This window comes from Astyanax mexicanus, chromosome 13 (genome assembly GCF_023375975.1).
Source record: "Astyanax mexicanus isolate ESR-SI-001 chromosome 13, AstMex3_surface, whole genome shotgun sequence".
NCBI classification, from domain to species: Eukaryota; Metazoa; Chordata; class Actinopteri; order Characiformes; family Acestrorhamphidae; genus Astyanax; species Astyanax mexicanus.
This window is the reverse complement of record NC_064420.1, coordinates 52,605,001-52,632,500: the sequence shown is the minus strand read 5'-3', so window position 1 is coordinate 52,632,500 and position 27,500 is coordinate 52,605,001. Positions and strand designations below refer to the sequence as shown.

General features: G+C 46.6%; 1 protein-coding gene and 1 long non-coding RNA gene across 2 annotated transcripts in view; both read left to right on the top strand.

Annotated features, from left to right (window-relative positions):
* The window catches only part of rbm10 (RNA binding motif protein 10), a 43,774-nt gene that overhangs the window by 6,739 nt on the left and 9,535 nt on the right, over nucleotides 1–27,500 (top strand). Inside the window, exons 7-18 of the mRNA XM_049486386.1 lie at nucleotides 3,379–3,465; nucleotides 14,147–14,207; nucleotides 14,332–14,493; nucleotides 14,602–14,762; nucleotides 15,247–15,344; nucleotides 20,059–20,146; nucleotides 20,757–20,943; nucleotides 21,426–21,508; nucleotides 21,683–21,764; nucleotides 22,155–22,246; nucleotides 25,263–25,433; nucleotides 27,223–27,408. Of these exons, the coding sequence (XP_049342343.1) occupies nucleotides 3,379–3,465; nucleotides 14,147–14,207; nucleotides 14,332–14,493; nucleotides 14,602–14,762; nucleotides 15,247–15,344; nucleotides 20,059–20,146; nucleotides 20,757–20,943; nucleotides 21,426–21,508; nucleotides 21,683–21,764; nucleotides 22,155–22,246; nucleotides 25,263–25,433; nucleotides 27,223–27,408 (1,458 nt within the window). The remainder of the gene's footprint in view (nucleotides 1–3,378; nucleotides 3,466–14,146; nucleotides 14,208–14,331; nucleotides 14,494–14,601; nucleotides 14,763–15,246; nucleotides 15,345–20,058; nucleotides 20,147–20,756; nucleotides 20,944–21,425; nucleotides 21,509–21,682; nucleotides 21,765–22,154; nucleotides 22,247–25,262; nucleotides 25,434–27,222; nucleotides 27,409–27,500) is intronic.
* LOC125806755 (uncharacterized) lies at nucleotides 4,094–11,164 on the top strand. The gene is made up of 4 exons (XR_007441574.1): nucleotides 4,094–4,403; nucleotides 6,485–8,465; nucleotides 8,731–9,752; nucleotides 11,022–11,164. It is a non-coding gene; the product is annotated as an uncharacterized LOC125806755 (long non-coding RNA).

Below are 27,500 nucleotides of genomic sequence, written 5' to 3'. Positions count from 1 at the left end.
GGTGGCAGATGTTGTGAGCAGGTGTGCATGTTGTGAGCAGGTGTGAGATGTGAGCAGATGTGAGATGTTGTGAGCAGGTGGGAGATGTTGTGAGCAGGTGTGAGATGTTGTGAGCAGGTGTGCATGTTGTGAGCAGGTGTGAGATGTTGTGAGCAGGTGGGAGATGTTGTGAGCAGATGTGAGATGTTGTGAGCAGGTGTGAGATGTTGTGAGCAGGTGTGAGATGTTGTGAGCAGATGTGAGATGTTGTGAGCAGGTGTGAGATGTTGTGAGCAGGTGTGAGATGTTGTGAGCAGGTGTGGATGTTGTGAGCAGGTGTGAGATGTTGTGAGCAGGTGTGAGATGTTGTGAGCAGGTGGGAGATGTTGTGAGCAGATGTGAGATGTTGTGAGCAGGTGTGAGATGTTGTGAGCAGATGTGAGATGTTGTGAGCAGGTGTGAGATGTTGTGAGCAGGTGGGAGATGTTGTGAGCAGATGTGAGATGTTGTGAGCAGGTGTGAGATGTTGTGAGCAGGTGTGGATGTTGTGAGCAGGTGTGAGATGTTGTGAGCAGGTGTGAGATGTTGTGAGCAGGTGGGAGATGTTGTGAGCAGATGTGAGATGTTGTGAGCAGGTGTGAGATGTTGTGAGCAGGTGTGAGATGTTGTGAGCAGGTGTGGATGTTGTGAGCAGGTGTGGATGTTGTGAGCAGATGCGGATGTTGTGAGCAGGTGTGCATGTTGTGAGCAGGTGTGAGATGTTGTGAGCAGGTGTGAGATGTTGTGAGCAGGTGTGAGATGTTGTGAGCAAGTGTGAGATGTTGTGAGCAGGTGTGAGATGTTGTGAGCAGGTGTGAGATGTTGTGAGCAGGTGTGAGATGTTGTGAGCAGGTGTGGATGTTGTGAGCAGATGCGGATGTTGTGAGCAGGTGTGAGATGTGAGCAGGTGTGAGATGTTGTGGGAGATGGTGGGAGATGTTGTGAGCAGGTGTGAGATGTTGTGAGCAAGTGTGAGATGTTGTGAGCAGGTGTGAGATGTTGTGAGCAGGTGTGAGATGTGAGCATGTGGGAGATGTTGTGAGCAGGTGTGGATGTTGTGAGCAGGTGGCAGATGTTGTGAGCAGGTGGCAGATGTTGTGAGCAGGTGTGCATGTTGTGAGCAGGTGGGAGATGTTGGGAGCAGATGTGAGATGTTGTGAGCAGATGTGAGATGTTGTGAGCAGATGTGAGATGTTGTGAGCAGATGTGAGATGTTGTGAGCAGGTGTGAGATGTTGTGAGCAAGTGTGAGATGTTGTGAGCAGGTGTGAGATGTTGTGAGCAGGTGGGAGATGTTGTGAGCAGGTGTGGATGTTGTGAGCAGGTGGCAGATGTTGTGAGCAGATGTGAGATGTTGTGAGCAGGTGTGAGATGTTGTGAGCAGGTGTGAGATGTGAGCATGTGGGAGATGTTGTGAGCAGGTGGCAGATGTTGTGAGCAGGTGGCAGATGTTGTGAGCAGGTGTGCATGTTGTGAGCAGGTGTGAGATGTTGTGAGCAGATGTGAGATGTTGTGAGCAGGTGGGAGATGTTGTGAGCAGGTGTGAGATGTTGTGAGCAGGTGTGCATGTTGTGAGCAGGTGTGAGATGTTGTGAGCAGGTGTGAGATGTTGTGAGCAGATGTGAGATGTTGTGAGCAGGTGGGAGATGTTGTGAGCAGGTGGGAGATGTTGTGAGCAGGTGTGAGATGTTGTGAGCAGGTGTGCATGTTGTGAGCAGGTGTGAGATGTTGTGAGCAGGTGTGAGATGTTGTGAGCAGGTGTGAGATGTTGTGAGCAGGTGTGAGATGTTGTGAGCAGGTGTGGATGTTGTGAGCAGGTGGGAGATGTTGTGAGCAGGTGTGAGATGTTGTGAGCAGGTGTGCATGTTGTGAGCAGGTGTGAGATGTTGTGAGCAGGTGTGCATGTTGTGAGCAGGTGGGAGATGTTGTGAGCAGGTGTGAGATGTTGGGTAAGTATTTATTAATAAAATGTGGTGATTTAAGGTGGACTGATGTCGATCAGTGAAGGATGCTGTTCTTACTGGGTGTGTTTGTGTTCTGTCTGCTCTGATCTGATGGAAATCTCTGGGTTTTATTGCTATTTACTGTGGGGTGTGGTTACTGTGAGGGGGTGTGGTTACTGTCAGGGGGTGTGGTTATTGTGGGGGGTGTGGTTACTGTGAGGGGTCTGGTTATTGTGGGGTGTGGTTACACTGAGGGAGTGTGGTTACTGTGGGGGGTGTGGTTATTGTGGGGGTGTTGTTACTGTTAGGGGATGGGGTTATTATGGGTTGTGGTTACTGTGACGGGGTGTGGTTACTGTGAGGGGGTGTGGTTATTGTGGGGGGTGTGGTTACTGTGAGGGGGTGTGGTTACTGTTAGGGGTCTGGTTATTGTGGGGTGTGGTTACACTGAGGGAGTGTGGTTACTGTGGGGGTGTGGTTATTGTGGGGGTGTGGTTACTGTGAGGGGGTGTGGTTATTGTGGGGGTGTGGTTACTGTGAGGGGGTGTGGTTACTGTGGGGTGTGGTTACACTGAGGGAGTGTGGTTACTGTGGGGGTGTGGTTATTGTGGGGGTGTGGTTACTGTGAGGGGGTGTGGTTACTGTGGGGTGTGGTTACATTGAGGGAGTGTGGTTACTGTGGGGGGTGTGGTTATTGTGGGGTTTGGGGTTGTGGGGTGTGGTTACACTGAGGGAGTGTGGTTACTGTGGGGGGTGTGGTTATTGTGGGGTGTGGGGTTATTGTGGGGTGTGGTTACTGTGGGGTGCGGTTACTGTGAGGGGTTGGGGTTATTGTGGGTTGTGGTTACTGTGAGGGGTGTGGTTATTGTGGGGTGTGTGGTTACTGTGAGGGGGTGTGGTTATTGTGGGGTGTGGGGTTATTGTGGGGTGTGGTTACTGTGGGGTGCGGTTACTGTGAGGGGGTGGGGTTATTGTGGGTTGTGGTTACTGTGAGGGGTGTGGTTATTGTGGGGTGTGTGGTTACTGTGAGGGGGTGTGGTTACTGTGGGGGGTGTGGTTATTGTGGGGGTGTTGTTACTGTGAGGGGGTGTGGTTATTGTGTGGGGTCTGGTTATTGTGGGGTGTGGTTACACTGAGGGAGTGTGGTTACTGTGGGGGTGTGGTTATTGTGGGGGTGTGGTTACTGTGAGGGGGTGTGGTTATTGTGGCGGTGGAGGTATGTTCCCCTGAAAGGGGGGGTGTAAGGCCCTGGGCCGAGAGAGATGTCCTCTCTCTTACAGTTCATCCGTCCCAATCTTCTCCAGCTGAAGGTGAAATCTCTCTCTCTCTCTCTCTCTCTCTCTCTGAGCTGTTCTGTGAGCTGATTGGTGGAGGGAAGTGATTGACGCTGTTCTGTTTCTCTGGTTCTTGTATCTCAGAGGGTTCTGGTAATTCTGGGTCAGAGGGTCTCGATGCACTACAGCGACCCCAAACCTCGCGCTAATGAGGACTGGCTCTGTAACAAGGTAACAGTTCAGAACAGCACTGCACATATATAAATATATATATATATATATACACATATATACAACACTTTATAATTACAGACTCAATTCACAAAGCAGCTTTACAGAGATACGGGTCCAAAACCACACTGATCCCGGACTCAACACTGCAGTGATTAGCATGGTGGTGGTGTATGAGGTGTTAGTGTGTGTGTGTGTGTTATGGGGTGGTGTATAGGGTGTTAGTGTGTGTGTATTATGGGGTGGTGTATGAGGTGTTAGTGTGTGTGTGTGTATTATGGTGGTGGTGTATGAGGTGTTAGTGTGTGTGTATTATGGGGGTGGTGTATGAGGTGTTAGTGTGTGTGTGTATTATGGTGGTGGTGTATGAGGTGTTAGTGTGTGTGTGTATTATGGTGGTGGTGTATGGGGTGTTAGTGTGTGTGTGTATTATGGTGGTGGTGTATGAGGTGTTAGTGTGTGTGTGTATTATGGGGTGGTGTATGAGGTGTTAGTGTGTGTGTATTATGGGGTGGTGTATGAGGTGTTAGTGTGTGTATTATGGGGTGGTGTATGAGGTGTTAGTGTGTGTGTATTATGGTGGTGTATGAGGTGTTAGTGTGTGTGTGTGTGTGTATTATGGGGTGGTGTATGAGGTGTTAGTGTGTGTGTGTGTTATGGGGTGGTGTATAGGGTGTTAGTGTGTGTGTATTATGGTGGTGGTGTATGAGGTGTTAGTGTGTGTGTGTATTATGGGGGTGGTGTATGAGGTGTTAGTGTGTGTGTGTGTTATGGGGGTGGTGTATGAGGTGTTAGTGTGTGTGTGTTATGGTGGTGGTGTATGAGGTGTTAGTGTGTGTGTATTATGGGGGTGGTGTATGAGGTGTTAGTGTGTGTGTGTATTATGGTGGTGGTGTATGAGGTGTTAGTGTGTGTGTGTTATGGTGGTGGTGTATGAGGTGTTAGTGGGTGCGTATTATGGGGGTGGTGTATGAGGTGTTAGTGTGTGTGTGTGTATTATGGTGGTGGTGTATGAGGTGTTAGTGTGTGTATTATGGTGGTGGTGTATGAGGTGTTAGTGTGTGTGTATTATGGGGGTGGTGTATGAGGTGTTAGTGTGTGTGTATTATGGGAGTGGTGTATGAGGTGTTAGTGTGTGTGTGTATTATGGTGGTGGTGTATGAGGTGTTAGTGTGTGTGTGTATTATGGGGGTGGTGTATGAGGTGTTAGTGTGTGTGTATTATGGTGGTGGTGTATGAGGTGTTAGTGTGTGTATTATGGTGGTGGTGTATGAGGTGTTAGTGTGTGTGTATTATGGGGGTGGTGTATGAGGTGTTAGTGTGTGTGTATTATGGGGGTGGTGTATGGGATGTTAGTGTGTGTGTGTGTGTATTATGGGGTGGTGTATGAGGTGTTAGTGTGTGTGTGTGTTATGGGGTGGTGTATGAGGTGTTAGTGTGTGTATTATGGTGGTGGTGTATGAGGTGTTAGTGTGTGTATTATGGTGGTGGTGTATGAGGTGTTAGTGTGTGTATTATGGTGGTGGTGTATGAGGTGTTAGTGTGTGTATTATGGTGGTGGTGTATGAGGTGTTAGTGTGTGTGTGTGTTATGGGGTGGTGTATGAGGTGTTAGTGTGTGTATTATGGTGGTGGTGTATGAGGTGTTAGTGTGTGTATTATGGTGGTGGTGTATGAGGTGTTAGTGTGTGTATTATGGTGGTGGTGTATGAGGTGTTAGTGTGTGTGTGTATTATGGTGGTGGTGTATGAGGTGTTAGTGTGTGTGTATTATGGTGGTGGTGTATGAGGTGTTAGTGTGTGTGTGTATTATGGTGGTGGTGTATGAGGTGTTAGTGTGTGTGTGTATTATGGGGGTGGTGTATGAGGTGTTAGTGTGTGTGTATTATGGTGGTGGTGTATGAGGTGTTAGTGTGTGTATTATGGTGGTGGTGTATGAGGTGTTAGTGTGTATGTATTATGGGGGTGGTGTATGAGGTGTTAGTGTGTGTGTATTATGGGGGTGGTGTATGGGATGTTAGTGTGTGTGTGTGTGTATTATGGGGTGGTGTATGAGGTGTTAGTGTGTGTGTGTGTTATGGGGTGGTGTATGAGGTGTTAGTGTGTGTATTATGGTGGTGGTGTATGAGGTGTTAGTGTGTGTATTATGGTGGTGGTGTATGAGGTGTTAGTGTGTGTGTATTATGGGGTGGTGTATGAGGTGTTAGTGTGTGTGTGTGTTATGGGGTGGTGTATGAGGTGTTAGTGTGTGTATTATGGTGGTGGTGTATGAGGTGTTAGTGTGTGTATTATGGTGGTGGTGTATGAGGTGTTAGTGTGTGTGTATTATGGGGTGGTGTATGAGGTGTTAGTGTGTGTGTGTATTATGGGGGTGGTGTATGAGGTGTTAGTGTGTGTGTATTATGGGGTGGTGTATGAGGTGTTAGTGTGTGTGTGTGTGTGTATGATGGTGGTGGTGTATGAGGTGTTAGTGTGTGTGTATTATGTTGGTGGTGTATGAGGTGTTAGTGTGTGTATTATGGGGTGGTGTATGGGGTGTTAGTGTGTGTGTGTGTATTATGGTGGTGTATGAGGTGTTAGTGTGTGTGTGTATTATGGGGGTGGTGTATGAGGTGTTAGTGTGTGTGTATTATGGTGGTGGTGTATGAGGTGTTAGTGTGTGTGTGTATTATGGGGGTGGTGTATGAGGTGTTAGTGTGTGTGTGTATTATGGGGTGGTGTATGAGGTGTTAGTGTGTGTGTATTATGGTGGTGGTGTATGAGGTGTTAGTGTGTGTATTATGGTGGTGGTGTATGGGGTGTTAGTGTGTGTGTGTATTATGGTGGTGTATGAGGTGTTAGTGTGTGTGTGTATTATGGGGTGGTGTATGAGGTGTTAGTGTGTGTGTATTATGGTGGTGGTGTATGAGGTGTTAGTGTGTGTGTGTATTATGGGGTGGTGTATGAGGTGTTAGTGTGTGTATTATGGGGGTGGTGTATGAGGTGTTAGTGTGTGTGTGTATTATGGTGGTGGTGTATGAGGTGTTAGTGTGTGTGTATTATGGTGGTGGTGTATGAGGTGTTAGTGTGTGTGTATTATGGGGGTGGTGTATGAGGTGTTAGTGTGTGTGTATTATGGTGGTGGTGTATGAGGTGTTAGTGTGTGTGTGTATTATGGTGGTGGTGTATGAGGTGTTAGTGTGTGTGTGTATTATGGTGGTGGTGTATGAGGTGTTAGTGTGTGTGTGTATTATGGGGGTGGTGTATGAGGTGTTAGTGTGTGTGTGTGTATTATGGTGGTGTATGAGGTGTTAGTGTGTGTGTGTATTATGGGGTGGTGTATGAGGTGTTAGTGTGTGTGTGTATTATGGTGGTGGTGTATGAGGTGTTAGTGTGTGTATTATGGTGGTGGTGTATGAGGTGTTAGTGTGTGTGTATTATGGGGTGGTGTATGAGGTGTTAGTGTGTGTATTATGGTGGTGGTGTATGAGGTGTTAGTGTGTGTGTGTGTGTATTATGGGGGTGGTGTATGAGGTGTTAGTGTGTGTGTGTATTATGGGGTGGTGTATGAGGTGTTAGTGTGTGTGTGTATTATGGGGGTGGTGTATGAGGTGTTAGTGTGTGTGTGTGTGTATTATGGTGGTGGTGTATGAGGTGTTAGTGTGTGTGTGTGTGTGTATGATGGGGGTGGTGTATGAGGTGTTAGTGTGTGTGTATTATGGGGGTGGTGTATGAGGTGTTAGTGTGTGTGTGTGTGTATTATGGGGGTGGTGTATGAGGTGTTAGTGTGTGTGTGTGTGTATTATGGTGGTGGTGTATGAGGTGTTAGTGTGTGTGTGTGTGTATTATGGGGGTGGTGTATGAGGTGTTAGTGTGTGTGTGTATTATGGGGTGGTGTATGAGGTGTTAGTGTGTGTGTGTATTATGGGGGTGGTGTATGAGGTGTTAGTGTGTGTGTGTGTGTATTATGGTGGTGGTGTATGAGGTGTTAGTGTGTGTGTGTGTGTATTATGGTGGTGGTGTATGAGGTGTTAGTGTGTGTGTGTGTGTGTATGATGGGGGTGGTGTATGAGGTGTTAGTGTGTGTGTATTATGGGGGTGGTGTATGAGGTGTTAGTGTGTGTGTGTATTATGGTGGTGGTGTATGAGGTGTTAGTGTGTGTGTGTATTATGGGGTGGTGTATGAGGTGTTAGTGTGTGTGTGTATTATGGTGGTGGTGTATGAGGTGTTAGTGTGTGTGTATTATGGGGTGGTGTATGAGGTGTTAGTGTGTGTGTGTATTATGGGGGTGGTGTATAGGGTGTTAGTGTGTGTGTATTATGGTGGTGGTGTATGAGGTGTTAGTGTGTGTGTATTATGGGGGTGGTGTATGAGGTGTTAGTGTGTGTGTGTATTATGGGGTGGTGTATGAGGTGTTAGTGTGTGTGTATTATGGTGGTGGTGTATGAGGTGTTTGTGTGTGTGTGTGTATTATGGTGGTGTATGAGGTGTTAGTGTGTGTATTATTGTGGTGGTGTATAGGGTGTTAGTGTGTGTGTATTATGGTGGTGGTGTATGAGGTGTTAGTGTGTGTGTGTGTATTATGGTGGTGGTGTATGAGGTGTTAGTGTGTGTGTGTGTATTATGGTGGTGTATGAGGTGTTAGTGTGTGTGTGTATTATGGTGGTGGTGTATGAGGTGTTAGTGTGTGTGTATTATGGGGGTGGTGTATGAGGTGTTAGTGTGTGTATTATGGGGGTGGTGTATAGGGTGTTAGTGTGTGTGTATTATGGTGGTGGTGTATGAGGTGTTAGTGTGTGTGTATTATGGTGGTGGTGTATGGGGTGTTAGTGTGTGTGTGTGTGTATTATGGTGGTGGTGTATGAGGTGTTAGTGTGTGTGTATTATGGGGGTGGTGTATGGGGTGTTAGTGTGTGTGTGTGTGTATTATGGTGGTGGTGTATGAGGTGTTAGTGTGTGTATTATTGTGGTGGTGTATGAGGTGTTAGTGTGTGTGTGTGTATTATGGGGGTGGTGTATGAGGTGTTAGTGTGTGTGTATTATGGGGGTGGTGTATGAGGTGTTAGTGTGTGTGTATTATTGTGGTGGTGTATGAGGTGTTAGTGTGTGTGTGTGTATTATGGGGGTGGTGTATGAGGTGTTAGTGTGTGTATTATTGTGGTGGTGTATGAGGTGTTAGTGTGTGTGTGTGTATTATGGGGGTGGTGTATGAGGTGTTAGTGTGTGTGTATTATGGGGGTGGTGTATGAGGTGTTAGTGTGTGTGTATTATTGTGGTGGTGTATGAGGTGTTAGTGTGTGTGTGTGTTATGGTGGTGGTGTATGAGGTGTTAGTGTGTGTATTATTGTGGTGGTGTATGAGGTGTTAGTGTGTGTGTGTATTACGGGGGTGGTGTATGAGGTGTTAGTGTGTGTGTGTGTGTATTATGGTGGTGGTGTATGAGGTGTTAGTGTGTGTGTGTATTATGGTGGTGGTGTATGAGGTGTTAGTGTGTGTGTATTATGGTGGTGGTGTATAAGGTGTTAGTGTGTGTGTGTATTATGGGGGTGGTGTATGAGGTGTTAGTGTGTGTGTGTATTATGGGGGTGGTGTATGAGGTGTTAGTGTGTGTGTGTGTGTGTATTATGGTGGTGGTGTATGAGGTGTTAGTGTGTGTATTATTGTGGTGGTGTATGAGGTGTTAGTGTGTGTGTGTATTATGGTGGTGGTGTATGAGGTGTTAGTGTGTGTATTATGGGGGTGGTGTATGAGGTGTTAGTGTGTGTGTGTATTATGGTGGTGGTGTATGAGGTGTTAGTGTGTGTGTATTATGGGGTGGTGTATGAGGTGTTAGTGTGTGTATTATGGGGGTGGTGTATGAGGTGTTAGTGTGTGTGTATTATGGTGGTGGTGTATGAGGTGTTAGTGTGTGTGTGTATTATGGTGGTGGTGTATGAGGTGTTAGTGTGTGTATTATGGGGGTGGTGTATGAGGTGTTAGTGTGTGTGTGTATTATGGTGGTGGTGTATGAGGTGTTAGTGTGTGTGTATTATGGGGTGGTGTATGAGGTGTTAGTGTGTGTATTATGGGGGTGGTGTATGAGGTGTTAGTGTGTGTGTGTATTATGGTGGTGGTGTATGAGGTGTTAGTGTGTGTATTATTGTGGTGGTGTATGAGGTGTTAGTGTGTGTGTATTATGGGGGTGGTGTATGAGGTGTTAGTGTGTGTGTATTATGGGGTGGTGTATGAGGTGTTAGTGTGTGTGTGTATTATGGTGGTGGTGTATGAGGTGTTAGTGTGTGTGTGTGTATTATGGTGGTGGTGTATGAGGTGTTAGTGTGTGTGTATTATGGGGGTGGTGTATAGGGTGTTAGTGTGTGTGTGTGTATTATGGTGGTGGTGTATAGGGTGTTAGTGTGTGTGTATTATGGGGGTGGTGTATGAGGTGTTAGTGTGTGTGTATTATGGGGTGGTGTATGAGGTGTTAGTGTGTGTGTATTATGGGGTGGTGTATGAGGTGTTAGTGTGTGTGTATTATGGGGTGGTGTATGAGGTGTTAGTGTGTGTGTATTATGGGGTGGTGTATGAGGTGTTAGTGTGTGTGTATTATGGGGTGGTGTATGAGGTGTTAGTGTGTGTGTGTGTGTATGATGGGGCTGGTGTATGAGGTGTTAGTGTGTGTGTATTATGGGGGTGGTGTATGAGGTGTTAGTGTGTGTGTGTATGATGGTGGTGGTGTATGAGGTGTTAGTGTGTGTGTATTATGGGGGTGGTGTATGAGGTGTTAGTGTGTGTATTATGGTGGTGGTGTATGAGGTGTTAGTGTGTGTGTATTATGGGGGTGGTGTATGAGGTGTTAGTGTGTGTGTGTATGATGGTGGTGGTGTATGAGGTGTTAGTGTGTGTATTATGGTGGTGGTGTATGAGGTGTTAGTGTGTGTGTGTGTATTATGGTGGTGGTGTATGAGGTGTTAGTGTGTGTGTATTATGGTGGTGGTGTATGAGGTGTTAGTGTGTGTGTATTATGGGGTGGTGTATGAGGTGTTAGTGTGTGTATTATGGGGGTGGTGTATAGGGTGTTAGTGTGTGTGTATTATGGGGGTGGTGTATGAGGTGTTAGTGTGTGTGTGTATGATGGTGGTGGTGTATGAGGTGTTAGTGTGTGTGTATTATGGGGGTGGTGTATGAGGTGTTAGTGTGTGTATTATGGTGGTGGTGTATGAGGTGTTAGTGTGTGTGTGTGTGTATTATGGGGGTGGTGTATGAGGTGTTAGTGTGTGTGTGTTATGGGGTGGTGTATGAGGTGTTAGTGTGTGTATTATGGTGGTGGTGTATGAGGTGTTAGTGTGTGTATTATGGGGGTGGTGTATGAGGTGTTAGTGTGTGTGTATTATGGGGGTGGTGTATGAGGTGTTAGTGTGTGTGTGTGTATTATGGTGGTGTATGAGGTGTTAGTGTGTGTGTATTATGGTGGTGGTGTATGAGGTGTTAGTGTGTGTGTGTATGATGGGGGTGGTGTATGAGGTGTTAGTGTGTGTGTGTATTATGGGGTGGTGTATGAGGTGTTAGTGTGTGTGTATTATGGTGGTGGTGTATGAGGTGTTAGTGTGTGTGTGTATTATGGTGGTGGTGTATGAGGTGTTAGTGTGTGTATGATGGGGTGGTGTATGAGGTGTTAGTGTGTGTGTATTATGGTGGTGGTGTATGAGGTGTTAGTGTGTGTGTGTATGATGGTGGTGGTGTATGAGGTGTTAGTGTGTGTGTATTATGGTGGTGGTGTATGAGGTGTTAGTGTGTGTGTGTGTATTATGGTGGTGGTGTATGAGGTGTTAGTGTGTGTATTATGGGGTGGTGTATGAGGTGTTAGTGTGTGTGTATTATGGGGTGGTGAATGAGGTGTTAGTGTGTGTGTATTATGGGGTGGTGTATGAGGTGTTAGTGTGTGTGTATTATGGGGTGGTGTATGAGGTGTTAGTGTGTGTGTGTATTATGGGGGTGGTGTATGAGGTGTTAGTGTGTGTGTATTATGGGGGTGGTGTATGAGGTGTTAGTGTGTGTGTGTATTATGGGGTGGTGTATGAGGTGTTAGTGTGTGTGTATTATGGTGGTGGTGTATGAGGTGTTAGTGTGTGTATTATGGTGGTGGTGTATGAGGTGTTAGTGTGTGTGTATTATGGGGTGGTGTATGAGGTGTTAGTGTGTGTGTGTGTGTGTATTATGGTGGTGGTGTATGAGGTGTTAGTGTGTGTGTATTATGGGGGTGGTGTATGAGGTGTTAGTGTGTGTGTGTATGATGGTGGTGGTGTATGAGGTGTTAGTGTGTGTATTATGGTGGTGGTGTATGAGGTGTTAGTGTGTGTGTGTGTGTATTATGGTGGTGGTGTATGAGGTGTTAGTGTGTGTGTGTGTATTATGGTGGTGGTGTATGAGGTGTTAGTGTGTGTGTGTATTATGGGGGTGGTGTATGAGGTGTTAGTGGGTGTGTATTATGGGGGTGGTGTATGAGGTGTTAGTGTGTGTGTGTATTATGGGGGTGGTGTATGAGGTGTTAGTGTGTGTGTATTATGGTGGTGGTGTATGAGGTGTTAGTGTGTGTGTGTATTATGGGGGTGGTGTATGAGGTGTTAGTGTGTGTGTGTATTATGGGGTGGTGTATGAGGTGTTAGTGTGTGTGTATTATTGGGGTGGTGTATGAGGTGTTAGTGTGTGTGTATTATGGGGGTGGTGTATGAGGTGTTAGTGTGTGTGTGTGTATTATGGTGGTGTATGAGGTGTTAGTGTGTGTGTATGATGGGGGTGGTGTATGAGGTGTTAGTGTGTGTGTGTATGATGGTGGTGGTGTATGAGGTGTTAGTGTGTGTGTGTATTATGGGGGTGGTGTATGAGGTGTTAGTGTGTGTGTATTATGGTGGTGGTGTATGAGGTGTTAGTGTGTGTGTGTATTATGGGGTGGTGTATGAGGTGTTAGTGTGTGTGTATTATGGGGTGGTGTATGAGGTGTTAGTGTGTGTATTATGGGGGTGGTGTATGAGGTGTTAGTGTGTGTGTATTATGGGGTGGTGTATGAGGTGTTAGTGTGTGTGTGTGTATTATGGTGGTGTATGAGGTGTTAGTGTGTGTATTATGGGGGTGGTGTATGAGGTGTTAGTGTGTGTGTATTATGGGGGTGGTGTATGAGGTGTTAGTGTGTGTGTGTGTATTATGGTGGTGTATGAGGTGTTAGTGTGTGTGTATTATGGTGGTGGTGTATGAGGTGTTAGTGTGTGTGTGTATGATGGGGGTGGTGTATGAGGTGTTAGTGTGTGTATTACGGGGGTGGTGTATGAGGTGTTAGTGTGTGTGTGTATTATGGGGTGGTGTATGAGGTGTTAGTGTGTGTGTGTGTATTATGGTGGTGTATGAGGTGTTAGTGTGTGTATTATGGGGGTGGTGTATGAGGTGTTAGTGTGTGTATTACGGGGGTGGTGTATGAGGTGTTAGTGTGTGTATTACGGGGGTGGTGTATGAGGTGTTAGTGTGTGTGTGTATTATGGGGTGGTGTATGAGGTGTTAGTGTGTGTGTGTGTATTATGGTGGTGTATGAGGTGTTAGTGTGTGTATTATGGGGGTGGTGTATGAGGTGTTAGTGTGTGTGTATTATGGGGGTGGTGTATGAGGTGTTAGTGTGTGTGTGTGTATTATGGTGGTGTATGAGGTGTTAGTGTGTGTGTATTATGGTGGTGGTGTATGAGGTGTTAGTGTGTGTGTGTATGATGGGGGTGGTGTATGAGGTGTTAGTGTGTGTATGATGGGGTGGTGTATGAGGTGTTAGTGTGTGTGTGTATGATGGTGGTGGTGTATGAGGTGTTAGTGTGTGTGTATTATGGGGTGGTGTATGAGGTGTTAGTGTGTGTATGATGGGGTGGTGTATGAGGTGTTAGTGTGTGTATTATGGGGGTGGTGTATGAGGTGTTAGTGTGTGTATTATGGTGGTGGTGTATGAGGTGTTAGTGTGTGTATGATGGGGGTGGTGTATGAGGTGTTAGTGTGTGTATTATGGGGGTGGTGTATGAGGTGTTAGTGTGTGTATTATGGGGGTGGTGTATGAGGTGTTAGTGTGTGTATTATGGTGGTGGTGTATGAGGTGTTAGTGTGTGTATGATGGGGGTGGTGTATGAGGTGTTAGTGTGTGTATTATGGGGGTGGTGTATGAGGTGTTAGTGTGTGTATGATGGGGGTGGTGTATGAGGTGTTAGTGTGTGTGTATTATGGTGGTGTATGAGGTGTTAGTGTGTGTATTATGGGGGTGGTGTATGAGGTGTTAGTGTGTGTATGATGGGGGTGGTGTATGAGGTGTTAGTGTGTGTGTGTATGATGGTGGTGGTGTATGAGGTGTTAGTGTGTGTGTGTATTATGGGGTGGTGTATGAGGTGTTAGTGTGTGTATTATGGGGGTGGTGTATGAGGTGTTAGTGTGTGTATTATGGGGGTGGTGTATGAGGTGTTAGTGTGTGTATTATGGTGGTGGTGTATGAGGTGTTAGTGTGTGTATTATGGTGGTGGTGTATGAGGTGTTAGTGTGTGTATGATGGGGGTGGTGTATGAGGTGTTAGTGTGTGTGTATTATGGTGGTGTATGAGGTGTTAGTGTGTGTATGATCGGGGTGGTGTATGAGGTGTTAGTGTGTGTTGATCTGGTACAGTGGTTGATATGATAATTATAGTTGTGATGTTTGATGTGTTTCAGTGTGGAGTTCAGAACTTCAAACGGAGAGAGAAATGTTTCAAATGTGGAATTCCAAAATCTGGTAAACTAATAATAATAATAATAATAATAATAATAATAATAATAATAATAATAATAATAATAATAATAATAATAATAAATGACTTTGATCTTTACTTGTACTTTAATTGGCTGACTGTTCTCAGAGGCGGAGCTAAAATTGCCGCTGCTGCAGAGGGAGGTACACTTGGGGCAGGTAAAGGATTCCTCACAGGGTTTACTGCCCCTGCCCACAATCTACCAGCCTGCAGCCCCGCCCACCGCCACGCCCACCACCCCAACACCTCCCAACGAAGTGGCTAATGACAGTACGCACACAGACACACACACACACACACATACATACACAAACATATACACACGTGCCTGAGTGTGAGTATATGTTTGTGTGTGTGTGTGTGTGTGTATGTGTGCAGCTCTGATCTTGAGGAATCTGGGTCCTCACTCCGCTCTGGAGACAATTCTTGCGGCGGTTTCTCCGTTCGCCGCTCTCTCACCGTCCAACGTCCGTCTGATCAAAGACAAACAGACGCAGCTCAACCGAGGCTTCGCCTTCCTGCAGCTCAGCACCATCGTGGTAAACCAGTAACACCAGTAACACTAGCACCACCATTTAGACCAGCACCACCAGTAACACTAGCACCACCATTTAGACCAGCACCACCAGTAACACTAGCACCACCATTTAGACCAGCACCACCAGTAACACTAGCACCACCATTTAGACCAGCACCACCAGTAACACCAGCACCGCCATTTAGACCAGCACCACCAGTAACACCAGTAACACTAGCACCGCCAGCAACACCAGTAACACCAGTATTACCAGTAACACCTGTATCACCACCAGTAACACCAGTGCAGAAGTTTGGACATCCTGCTTAAATTATCTGCTTTATTTTCTGCACATTTTAAAGTGTATTATATATGTTGTTTAATTTAGTAATTAGTTTGTTCCTTAGTTTATTATTCTGTTATTCTGTGATCAGTCACCTGTGTGTGTGTGTGTGTATGTGTGTGTGTGTGTGTGTATGTGTGTGTGTGTGTGTGTGTGTGTGTAGGAGGCGTCTCAGCTGCTGCAGATTCTACAGGCCCTGCAGCCTCCGCTCTCCATTGATGGGAAAATCGTATCTGTAGAATTCGCTAAAGGATCCAAACGGTACCGACCTCTGAGCGATTAACTCGTTCAGAGTGGGGGTTTGAGAGATGAACTCGTTCAGAGTGGGGGTTTGAGAGATGAACTCGTTTAGAGTGGGGGTTTGAGAGATGAACTCGTTCAGAGTGGGGGTTTGAGAGATGAACTCGTTCAGAGTGGGGGTTTGAGAGATGAACTCGTTTAGAGTGGGGGTTTGAGAGATGAACTCGTTCAGAGTGGGGGTTTGAGAGATGAACTCGTTCAGAGTGGGGGTTTGAGAGATGAACTCGTTCAGAGTGGGGGTTTGAGAGATGAACTCGTTCAGAGTGGGGGTTTGAGAGATGAACTCGTTCAGAGTGGGGGTTTGAGAGATGAACTCGTTCAGAGTGGGGGTTTGAGAGATGAACTCGTTCAGAGTGGGGGTTTGAGAGATGAACTCGTTCAGAGTGGGGGTTTGAGAGATGAACTCGTTCAGAGTGGGGGTTTGAGAGGTGAACTCGTTCAGAGTGGGGGTTTGAGAGATGAACTTGTTTAGAGTGGGGGTTTGAGAGATGAACTCGTTCAGAGTGGGGGTTTGAGAGATGAACTCGTTCAGAGTGGGGGTTTGAGAGATGAACTTGTTTAGAGTGGGGGTTTGAGAGATGAACTCGTTCAGAGTGGGGGTTTGAGAGATGAACTCGTTTAGAGTGGGGGTTTGAGAGATGAACTCGTTTAGAGTGGGGGTTTGATAAATGAACTCGTTCAGAGTGGGGGTTTGAGAGGTGAACTTGTTTAGAGTGGGGGTTTGAGAGATGAACTCGTTCAGAGTGGGGGTTTGAGAGATGAACTCGTTTAGAGTGGGGGTTTGAGAGATGAACTCGTTCAGAGTGGGGGTTTGATAAATGAACTCGTTCAGAGTGGGGGTTTGAGAGATGATTAACTCGTTCAGAGTGGGGGTTTGAGAGGTGAACTCGTTCAGAGTGGGGGTTTGAGAGATGAACTCGTTCAGAGTGGGGGTTTGAGAGATGAACTCGTTCAGAGTGGGGGTTTGAGAGATGAACTCGTTCAGAGTGGGGGTTTGAGAGATGAACTCGTTTAGAGTGGGGGTTTGAGAGATGAACTCGTTCAGAGTGGGGGTTTGATAAATGAACTCGTTCAGAGTGGGGGTTTGAGAGATGAACTCGTTCAGAGTGGGGGTTTGAGAGATGAACTCGTTCAGAGTGGGGGTTTGAGAGATGAACTCGTTCAGAGTGGGGGTTTGAGAGATGAACTCGTTCAGAGTGGGGGTTTGAGAGATGAACTCGTTCAGAGTGGGGGTTTGAGAGGTGAACTCGTTCAGAGTGGGGGTTTGAGAGATGAACTCGTTCAGAGTGGGGGTTTGAGAGATGAACTCGTTCAGAGTGGGGGTTTGAGAGATGAACTCGTTCAGAGTGGGGGTTTGATAAATGAACTCGTTCAGAGTGGGGGTTTGAGAGGTGAACTTGTTTAGAGTGGGGGTTTGAGAGATGAACTCGTTCAGAGTGGGGGTTTGAGAGATGAACTCGTTTAGAGTGGGGGTTTGAGAGATGAACTCGTTTAGAGTGGGGGTTTGATAAATGAACTCGTTCAGAGTGGGGGTTTGAGAGGTGAACTTGTTTAGAGTGGGGGTTTGAGAGATGAACTCGTTCAGAGTGGGGGTTTGAGAGATGAACTCGTTTAGAGTGGGGGTTTGAGAGATGAACTCGTTCAGAGTGGGGGTTTGAGAGATGAACTCGTTCAGAGTGGGGGTTTGAGAGATGAACTCGTTTAGAGTGGGGGTTTGAGAGATGAACTCGTTCAGAGTGGGGGTTTGATAAATGAACTCGTTCAGAGTGGGGGTTTGAGAGATGATTAACTCGTTCAGAGTGGGGGTTTGAGAGGTGAACTCGTTCAGAGTGGGGGTTTGAGAGATGAACTCGTTTAGAGTGGGGGTTTGAGAGATGAACTCGTTCAGAGTGGGGGTTTGAGAGGTGAACTTGTTCAGAGTGGGGGTTTGAGAGATGAACTCGTTCAGAGTGGGGGTTTGAGAGATGAACTCGTTCAGAGTGGGGGTTTGAGAGATGAACTCGTTCAGAGTGGGGGTTTGAGAGATGAACTCGTTCAGAGTGGGGGTTTGAGAGATGAACTCGTTTAGAGTGGGGGTTTGAGAGATGAACTCGTTCAGAGTGGGGGTTTGATAAATGAACTCGTTCAGAGTGGGGGTTTGAGAGGTGAACTTGTTTAGAGTGGGGGTTTGAGAGATGAACTCGTTCAGAGTGGGGGTTTGAGAGATGAACTCGTTTAGAGTGGGGGTTTGAGAGATGAACTCGTTCAGAGTGGGGGTTTGATAAATGAACTCGTTCAGAGTGGGGGTTTGAGAGATGAACTCGTTTAGAGTGGGGGTTTGAGAGATGAACTCGTTCAGAGTGGGGGTTTGAGAGATGAACTCGTTTAGAGTGGGGGTTTGAGAGATGAACTCGTTCAGAGTGGGAGTTTGAGAGATGAACTCGTTTAGAGTGGGGGTTTGATAAATGAACTCGTTCAGAGTGGGGGTTTGAGAGATGAACTCGTTCAGAGTGGGGGTTTGATAAATGAACTTGTTCAGAGTGGGGGTTTGAGAGATGTACTTGTTCAGAGTGGGTGTTTGAGAGGTGAACTCGTTCAGAGTGGGGGTTTGAGAGATGATTAACTTGTTTAGAGTGGGGGTTTGAGAGATGAACTCGTTCAGAGTGGGGGTTTGAGAGATGATTAACTTGTTTAGGGTGGGGGTTTGAGAGATCATTAACTCGTTTAGAGTGGGGGTTTGAGAGATGAACTCGTTCAGAGTGGGGGTTTGAGAGATGAACTCATTCAGAGTGGGGGTTTGAGAGATGAACTTGTTTCGAGTGGGGGTTTGATAAATGAACTCGTTCAGAGTGGGGGTTTGATAAATGAACTCGTTCAGAGTGGGGGTTTGAGAGATGAACTTGTTTAGAGTGGGGGTTTGACAAATGAACTCGTTCAGAGTGGGGGTTTGATAAATGAACTCGTTTAGAGTGGGGGTTTGAGAGATGAAATTGTTCAGAGTGGGGCTTTGAGAGATGATTAACTCGTTCAGAGTGGGGCTTTGAGAGATGATTAACTCGTTCAGAGTGGGGCTTTGAGAGATGAACTTCATTAGAGTGGGGGTTTGATAAATGAACTCGTTCAGAGTTCAGAGTGGGGGTTTGAGAGATGAACTCGTTCAGAGTGGGGGTTTGAGAGATGAACTCGTTCAGAGTGGGGGTTTGAGAGATGAACTTGTTTAGAGTGGGGGTTTGATAAATGAACTCGTTCAGAGTTCAGAGTGGGGCTTTGAGAGATGATTAACTCGTTCAGAGTGGGGGTTTGAGAGATGAACTTTATTAGAGTGGGGCTTTGAGAGATGATTAACTCGTTTAGAGTGGGGGTTTGAGAGATCATTAACTCGTTTAGAGTGGGGGTTTGATAAATGAACTCGTTCAGAGTGGGGGTTTGATAAATGAACTCGTTCAGAGTGGGGGTTTGAGAGATGAACTCGTTCAGAGTGGGGGTTTGAGAGATGAACTCGTTCAGAGTGGGGGTTTGAGAGATGATTAACTCGTTCAGAGTGGGGGTTTGATAAATGAACTCGTTCAGAGTGGGGGTTTGAGAGATGATTAACTCGTTCAGAGTGGGGGTTTGAGAGATGAACTTTATTAGAGTGGGGCTTTGAGAGATGATTAACTCGTTCAGAGTGGGGGTTTGATAAATGAACTCGTTCAGAGTGGGGGTTTGATAAATGAACTCGTTCAGAGTGGGGGTTTGAGAGATGAACTCGTTCAGAGTGGGGGTTTGATAAATGAACTCGTTCAGAGTGGGGGTTTGATAAATGAACTCGTTCAGAGTGGGGGTTTGATAAATGAACTCGTTCAGAGTGGGGGTTTGAGAGGTGAACTTGTTTAGAGTGGGGGTTTGAGAGATGAACTCGTTCAGAGTGGGGGTTTGAGAGATGAACTCGTTCAGAGTGGGGGTTTGAGAGATGAACTCGTTTAGAGTGGGGGTTTGAGAGATGAACTCGTTCATAGTGGGGGTTTGAGAGATGAACTCGTTTAGAGTGGGGGTTTGAGAGATGAACTCGTTTAGAGTGGGGGTTTGAGGGATGTGCTTGTTTAGAGTGGGGGTTTGAGAGATGAACTCGTTTAGAGTGGGGGTTTGAGAGATGAACTCGTTCAGAGTGGGGGTTTGAGAGGTGAACTTGTTCAGAGTAGGGGTTTGAGAGATGAACTCGTTTAGAGTGGGGGTTTGAGAGATGAACTCGTTTAGAGTGGGGGTTTGAGAGATGAACTCGTTCATAGTGGGGGTTTGAGAGATGAACTCGTTTAGAGTGGGGGTTTGAGAGATGAACTCGTTCAGAGTGGGGGTTTGAGAGATGAACTCGTTCAGAGTGGGGGTTTGAGAGATGAACTTGTTCAGAGTGGGGGTTTGAGAGATGAACTCGTTCAGAGTGAGGGTTTGAGAGATGAACTCGTTCAGAGTGGGGGTTTGAGAGATGAACTCGTTCAGAGTGGGGGTTTGAGAGATGAACTCGTTCAGAGTGGGGGTTTGAGAGATGAACTTGTTCAGAGTGGGGGTTTGAGAGATGAACTCGTTCAGAGTGAGGGTTTGAGAGATGAACTCGTTCAGAGTGGGGGTTTGAGAGATGAACTCGTTCAGAGTGAGGGTTTGAGAGATGAACTCGTTCAGAGTTGGGGTTAGAGATATTAATAACCTTGTTTTTTTTCAGTGATGTGTTTCTGACGGATGGGAGTCGGGTCAGTGCTGCGACAGTGGCGAGTACAGCGATCGCGGCGGCTCAGTGGGCGGTCTCTCAGGTATCTCTTTGCAGTGAGCGGTTATACGTTATTATGTAAATTTAAATTATGTAATTTGTGTAATTTGTCCACTATGGGGACTGCGGTGTTGGGACACTTGCTGATTTAGAGGAGGGGGGGTGGGGTTTATGATCTTGAGCTTGTGATATCAACTTTATATCGGCCATCTGTCATTAAAAAACACCCCATATTACCCAACCCACTCATTAGCACCCCCCCTTCCTCCGCTCGGAGGAAAACACAGCGACTTGGTTCCGGTACATCAGCTCACAGACGCCCTGTGCTGCAGACATCACCCTAGGAGTCACGTGTGGAGAGAGCACCATCTACCCACCTGGAGGGAGCAGGGCCAATTGTGCTCCCTCTGAGCGCCGGCAGCTTGATTGCAAAGCTGCATGACCTGCGACCTCCCACTCATAGTGGCAGCGCTGTAGACCGCTGGACCACTGGCGCCTCCCGTCGATTATTTTTTTATAGAGACTAGACAAGCTGTGTGTTTATTTGCACATCTGTGTCAGCAGTGGTGCATGTTTAAGTATCTGAATGGGTTCATTAGAAGTTTTTTTCATAAACATATAAATACAACATTATTTATTCTCTCTCTCTCTAGACCGTCCAGCAGCTCTCGGCCGGAGGAGACGGCAGTGTGTGCCAGCAGGGGGCAGCAGTATTAGTGCAGGAGAGTCCAGCGGGAGGCAGCACTGAGGGGTTTAAGGGGTCCGGAGCTCCGGGGGCAGACTTGATGTCATCTGCCCCGGGGATAATGGGGGAGTATGACGGAAGGGGAGGGGCCACAGGTAATAAAAAATATAAAGATGTGTACACATTTAGTTTCTTTGCACATAAAAGACTTTTTTAAAGTCGGGGTTTCTGTTTTTCTGTCTGAGCTGAATAATGTGATTTTGATCCAGATTAAGAAATGCAGTGTTAAACCTGACTAATGTGTTTTTTTAAAATGCTTTTTAAATAGAGAATTGCTGCCATTAGAATACGACTCTCTGCAGAAGATATATAAACATGAGGCTGTTTTTGCACCAGGAGTAAATTCTGATCTGTGGAGCAGTGGAACTGTGTTCTACATTGGGATGGAATGAGTTGGGAATGACCTCAATAACATTCTTGTTGCTGAAAGCAGTTAAATCCTCACAGCAATTCTCTGAGTGAAGAATCTAGTAGAAAGTGTTTCTGGACAGTAGAGACAGTTACTCCAACAAAAGCAGGATAAACTCTTGTAATACCCATAATGCCATGCATCTTTTTAAAGTGTGTGTGTGTGTAGCTTTAACTGAAAGTGGAGGAGTCCGTCCTTCATCTGCCCTTCCCCTGACGCTAACACCGGCAGCATACACACAACCCTGCCAGGTACACACACACACACACACACACACCTTACACTATTACACACAGCCCAGCCAGGTACACACACTCAGCACTGTGTGTGTGTGTGTGTGTTTGTGTGTGTGCGTGTGTGTTTGTGTGTACACATGTGTGTGTGTGTGTGTGTGTGTGTGTGTGTGTGTGTGTTTGTGTGTGTAGGCTACACTGCCCCAGCAGGTTGAGACAGCAGGAAAGCCTCAGCCGGCGACTCCAGGAACAGCGTTTGAGCGACAGCAGTACCGTGAGTTACTGTTTTATAGTTTTTATTTATTGTTAAGCGCTGTTTTAAAGTAAACATAATCCGATAAGACATGAATTGATCACTGTGTTTGTTTATTAAAATAACCTCAAATACATAATCATACAAACAGTGATTTAATTATAAAAATACAAAGAGGTTTGTGTTTAAATGGAATATGGAACATAACACTGCACAAATGTAATAAACGGAACTCATGGGCTTTTTAAATATGAAACATGGAAACGTTTAGAATGCTTCCAAATCAGAATGCTACAGTTTGATCACAATGAGGCTTTAAATAGCTAAATGTGATTCAGACAACTTATGTGCCTCAATGGATTGTTTTATTCAGGTGACTGTTTAAGTAATTAGTGTTGCTCGTTCCTGTAGCTGATCCTGATGTATCCACCTATCAGTATGATGAAAGCTCGGGATATTACTATGACCCTTTCACTGGCCTCTACTACGATCCAAACTCTCAGGTAACAGTATTACACTTGTAACACCATTACACCCATTGCAGCACCCCATCATGGCAGGGCCCCCCATCACAGGGTCTCCCATAACCCTATCGCAGATTCCCCCGATTCCCCCATCGCAAAGTTCCCTATTCCCCATCACTGATTCCCCCATTACCCCAATCCCCCATCTCAGATTTCCCCCATTCCCCCATTGCAGAGTCCCCTACTCCCCCATCGCAGACTCCGCCTATTCCCCCATCTCAGATTCCCCCATTCCCTCATCTCAGATTCCCCATAGTCCCCCATAGTCCCCCATCTCAGATTCCCCATAGTCCCCCATCTCAGATTCCCCCTAGTCCCCCATCTCAGATTCCCCCTAGTCCCCCATCTCAGATTCCCCCTAGTCCCCCATCTCAGATTCCCCCTAGTCCCCCATCTCAGATTTTCCCTAGTCCCCCATCTCAGATTCCCCCTATTCCCCATCTCAGATTCCCCCTATTCCCCATTGCAGATTCCCCCTATTCCCCACCGCAGAGTCCCCCTTTCCCCCACCGCAGAGCCCCCCTTTCCCCCACCGCAGAGTCCCCCATTCCCCCATTGCAGATTCCCCTGTTCCCCCATCTCAGATTTCCCTTTTCCCCCCATCGCAGATTCCCCCTGTTCCTCCGTCACAGACTCCCCTATTCCCCTATCTCAGATTCTCCCTATTCCCCCAATTGCAGATTCCCCCCCATTTTCACATCATAGATTCCCCCTATTCCCCCATCTCAGATTCCCCCTATACCCCATTGCAGATTCCCCCTATTCCCCACTGCAGAGTCCCCCTTTCCCCCACCGCAGAGCCCCCCTTTCCCCCACCGCAGAGTCCCCCTTTCCCCCACCGCAGAGCCCCCCTTTCCCCCACCGCAGAGTCCCCCTTTCCCCCACCGCAGAGTCCCCCTTTCCCCCACCGCAGAGCCCCCCTTTCCCCCACCGCAGAGTCCCCCTTTCCCCCACCGCAGAGCCCCCCTTTCCCCCACCGCAGAGTCCCCCTTTCCCCCACCGCAGTCCCCCATTCCCCCATTGCAGATTCCCCTGTTCCCCCATCTCAGATTTCCCTTTTCCCCCCATCGCAGATTCCCCCTGTTCCTCCGTCACAGACTCCCCTATTCCCCTATCTCAGATTCTCCCTATTCCCCCAATTGCAGATTCCCCCCATTTTCACATCGCAGATTCCCCCTATTCCCCCATCACAGATTCCCCATCACTGTATCCCCTATTACCCCATCCCAGAGTCCCCTATTCCTCCATTGCAGATTCCACTCATTCTCCCATCGCAGAGAGACACCCCTTTCCGCATCAGAGTCCCCCATTCCCCATTACAGAAATGCCCCAATGCAGATTCACTCCCCCCAGATTCTCCCATACCCTGTCTCCCTCGTTATGTGGGGACTCGTTAATTGTATCCTCAGTAATAATCCTCTGTTTCTTAAGTGATAAAGCATGTAGTCTGCATTATAGTTGTGTAGATCAAGTAGTTTAATGGTTCATTTCTTGTGTTTGTGGACCGCAGTGTCCTCTATTCCCCCACCGCAGAGTCACCATTCACCCATTGCAAAGTCTTCCCATTTCCCTATTGCAGATTCCCCCCAATCCCGCATCACAGATTCCCCCATTCCCTCATCTCAGATTCCCCCTAGCCCCATCTCAGATTCCCCCTTTTCCCCCATCTCAGATTCCCCCTATTCCCCCATCGCAGTTTCCCCCTAATCCCCCACCGCAGAGTCCCCCATTCCCCCACCGCAGAGTCCCCCACACCCCCACCGCAGAATCCCCCACTCCCCCACAGCAGAGTCCCCCATTTCCCCACCGCAGAGTCCCCCATTCCCCCACCGCAGAGTCCCCTATTCCCCCCACCGCAGATTCCCCAATCGCAGGTTCCCCCTATTCCCCCACCGCAGAGTCCCCTATTCCCCATCGCATTTCCCCCCTATTTCCCCCATCTTAGATTCCCCCTCTTCCCCATCACAGATTCAGCCCTTTCCCTCATCGCAGAGTCCCCCCATTCCCCCATCTTAGATTCCCCCTATTCCCCCATCGCAGATTCCGCCTATTCCCCCATAGTCCCCTATTCCCCCACCGCAGATTTCCCCTATTTCCCCATCGCAGATTCCCCCTATTCCCCCGTCGAAGATTCCCCCTATTTCCCTATTGCAGATTCCCCTTATTTTCGCTTTGCAGATTCCCCTTATTTTCCCTTTGCAGATTCCCCCCATTCCCCCACCGCAGATTCCCCTATTCCCCAATCGCAAGTTCCCCCTATTCCCCCACCGCAGAGTCCCCTATTCCCACATCGCAGATTCCCCCATTCCCTCATTGCACATCCCAGAGTCACCATTTCCCCATTGCAGATTCCCCCTATTCCCCAATAGCAGATTCCCCCTATTCCCCATCACAGATTCCCCCATTCTCCATTGCAGAGTCCCCTATTCCCCAATAGCAGATTCCCCCTATTCCCCAATAGCAGATTCCCCCTATTCCCCATCACAGATTCCCCCATTCTCCATTGCAGAGTCCCCTATTCCCCATCGCAGTTCCCCCCTCTTCCCCGTCGCAGATTCCGCCCTTTCCCTCATCGCAGAGTCCGCCCATTCCCCCATCTTAGATTCCCCCTATTCCCCCATCGCAGATTCCGCCTATTCCCCCATAGTCCCCTATTCCCCCACCGCAGATTTCCCCTATTTCCCCATCGCAGATTCCCCCTATTCCCCCGTCGCAGATTCCCCCTATTTCCCTATTGCAGATTCCCCTTATTGTCCCATTGCAGATTCCCTCTATTCCCCCATCGCAGATGCCTCCTATTCCCCCATCACAGATTCCCCCATTCCCCATTACAGAAACCCCCCAATGCAGATTCACTGTTTCCCTCGTTATGTGTATATTGTATCCTCAGTAATAATCCTCTAATGTTTCTTAGGTGAAAAATCATGTAGTCTGCATTATAGTTGTGTAGATCAAGCAGTTTAATGGTTAATTTCTTGTGTTTAATTTCCTGCAGTATTACTATAACCCTTACACTCAACACTATATGTACTGGGATGGGGACAAACACACATACGTCCCTGCTGCAGGACAGGATGAGACCCCAGACGCAGAAACCTCGTCTGACCCCTCCTCTTTTGCTAACAAGGACAAGAAAGACAAACCAAAGACCAAAACAGCCCAACAGGTAACCAAACTTTTGACTCCCCTAGTAGAGGGGAAATGTTTATTACATTCTTATTAAGAATATTTACAGCAAGAGAAACAAATTACTTTTTGAATCTGTTCTTCTTAGCTAATGGAATCTGGAGTCTCCTGTCTGAAGGGAGCAACTGAAATGATGAGTAAAGGGGATGCGTGAGATCACTGTAGACCCGAATTGCATTTTTGTTATGGATCAGCTGTATAGGTTCTGTAGTGGCTGTAACTGTTACTGGATTAATTAACCTCTTGGGCCAGATTGTTTCTGTATTTAACTGACAGGTTTCCATACCAAAAAACAATGTTAAAAGTGACCACACTTTCAACAAGTGACCTATAAATCAGGATCTGATTGTGCTTGAGATGAAAGAACCTTTTTATAGATGTGATCAACATAATCTAAAAAAAAGTGAGTCTGTTGTCAAAGATTGTCCCCAAATATTTAAAATTCTTGTTCCACTTCCTGTTCCTTCATGATGATTGGATTAAACAGAAACTTGATGCTACCCTCCTTTCTTCAAAACAGAGCTGCGTGGCCTTACTAACATTAAGATAAAGGAAACTGACATCAAAACAGGTGACTATTGGCTAATGCACTGAAGGTAGGGTGAGCTGGCAGCATCCTCCAGACAGACAACAAGGGCCAGATCTTCAGCATATTTTATAAGCGAGATATTTTTACTGCTTTATTTTATCTCATTTGTTTAAATTTAAAATAAGATGGGGTATAAAACGCACACCCGTGGGACACCAGTCTTCAGAACAAGGCAGTTAGAAACAGTGCTTCCATCTCAAACACAAAACCACGCTTTTACTGACATTCAGGTCTCATAAACATTGTGAGAGAAGATGGAGCTGGACTGTAGTAAAGGCTGGAGAGAAAACCATGAAAAAACACCAGAACTTAATTACTAGTCTATTTCAAATAACCATATACTTTATCCAGCAGAACCAGCGTAGCACCTTCCACTCCTCCACCAGCTGTATAGAAACTGCATGAACTGGGGTTCATGAGCTCGACTGTTTGTGTAGAAGCTCTTTACCTAATATAGATAAAAACACAGTGGGTCTATAGTCACTACATTATTATATGGCACAGAGCCTGAGGGACAAAACTAATATTAAAAACAGCTGAAATAACTGAGTGAAAACAGGTCCCAGTTTAGTTGCACATTCCTTCAAGACCCTTTCTTTGAGTCTGACTTGTCCATTAGCTTTGTTGGGGTTAACTTAAGAAAATTGAGAACTTCAACATTAAAGGTCTTTAGAGGACAGGAGTCAATCCCTCACACACATAATCACTTCCATCACTAAAATCACTTTTATTAAATCTAGATTAGAACATGTTCAGGTCATTTGAAGTCCTCACTCTGAGGGGTTTACCTGCCTTTCCTTCCCATCACTGTACCTAATCCTTCCTAAGCATCTTTTACAAGACATTCCTCAGTTTCTCTTCTACTTTCTTACAATCCACTTTTTGATTTTTAAGTCCTGTTCCTTCTCTGTATGTCTCACTTTCTCTCTCTTCGGGAAAGCTATTTTCTTGTCATTTAAAAGTGATGTTTTAGACCCTTATTAATCCAGGGATTATTATTTGAATCAACACAGTAGTTTACATAACTGTTAACAGTGTTATGTATCACCTCTGGATTATTATCAGAAACCAATAGTGGAACATTTTACTGTTTTTGGATGATTTTTTACATTTAAGGATGATCTTCTGTTTTTGTTTGATTATTTTTGTTGAGTTTGTATCACATCTTTAAATTGTTTAGATCGCTAAAGATATGGAGCGCTGGGCTAAAAGTCTGAACCGGCAGAAGGAGAATGTGCGCTCGTGCTCCGCCCCCTCCGGCTGCTCCGCCCCTTCCGGCTGCTCCGCCCCCTCCGGCTCCCGGCGACCTGAAGACCGCCGAGAATCAGCCACCGCCGACGCCGGATACGCTGTACTGGAGAAGAAGGTGAACCAGCATAGTGTGTTCAGTGTGTTTTTATTTAGTGTGTTCAGTGCGTGTGTGTTTATATAGTGTGTTGAGTGTTATTAATTGGTGCT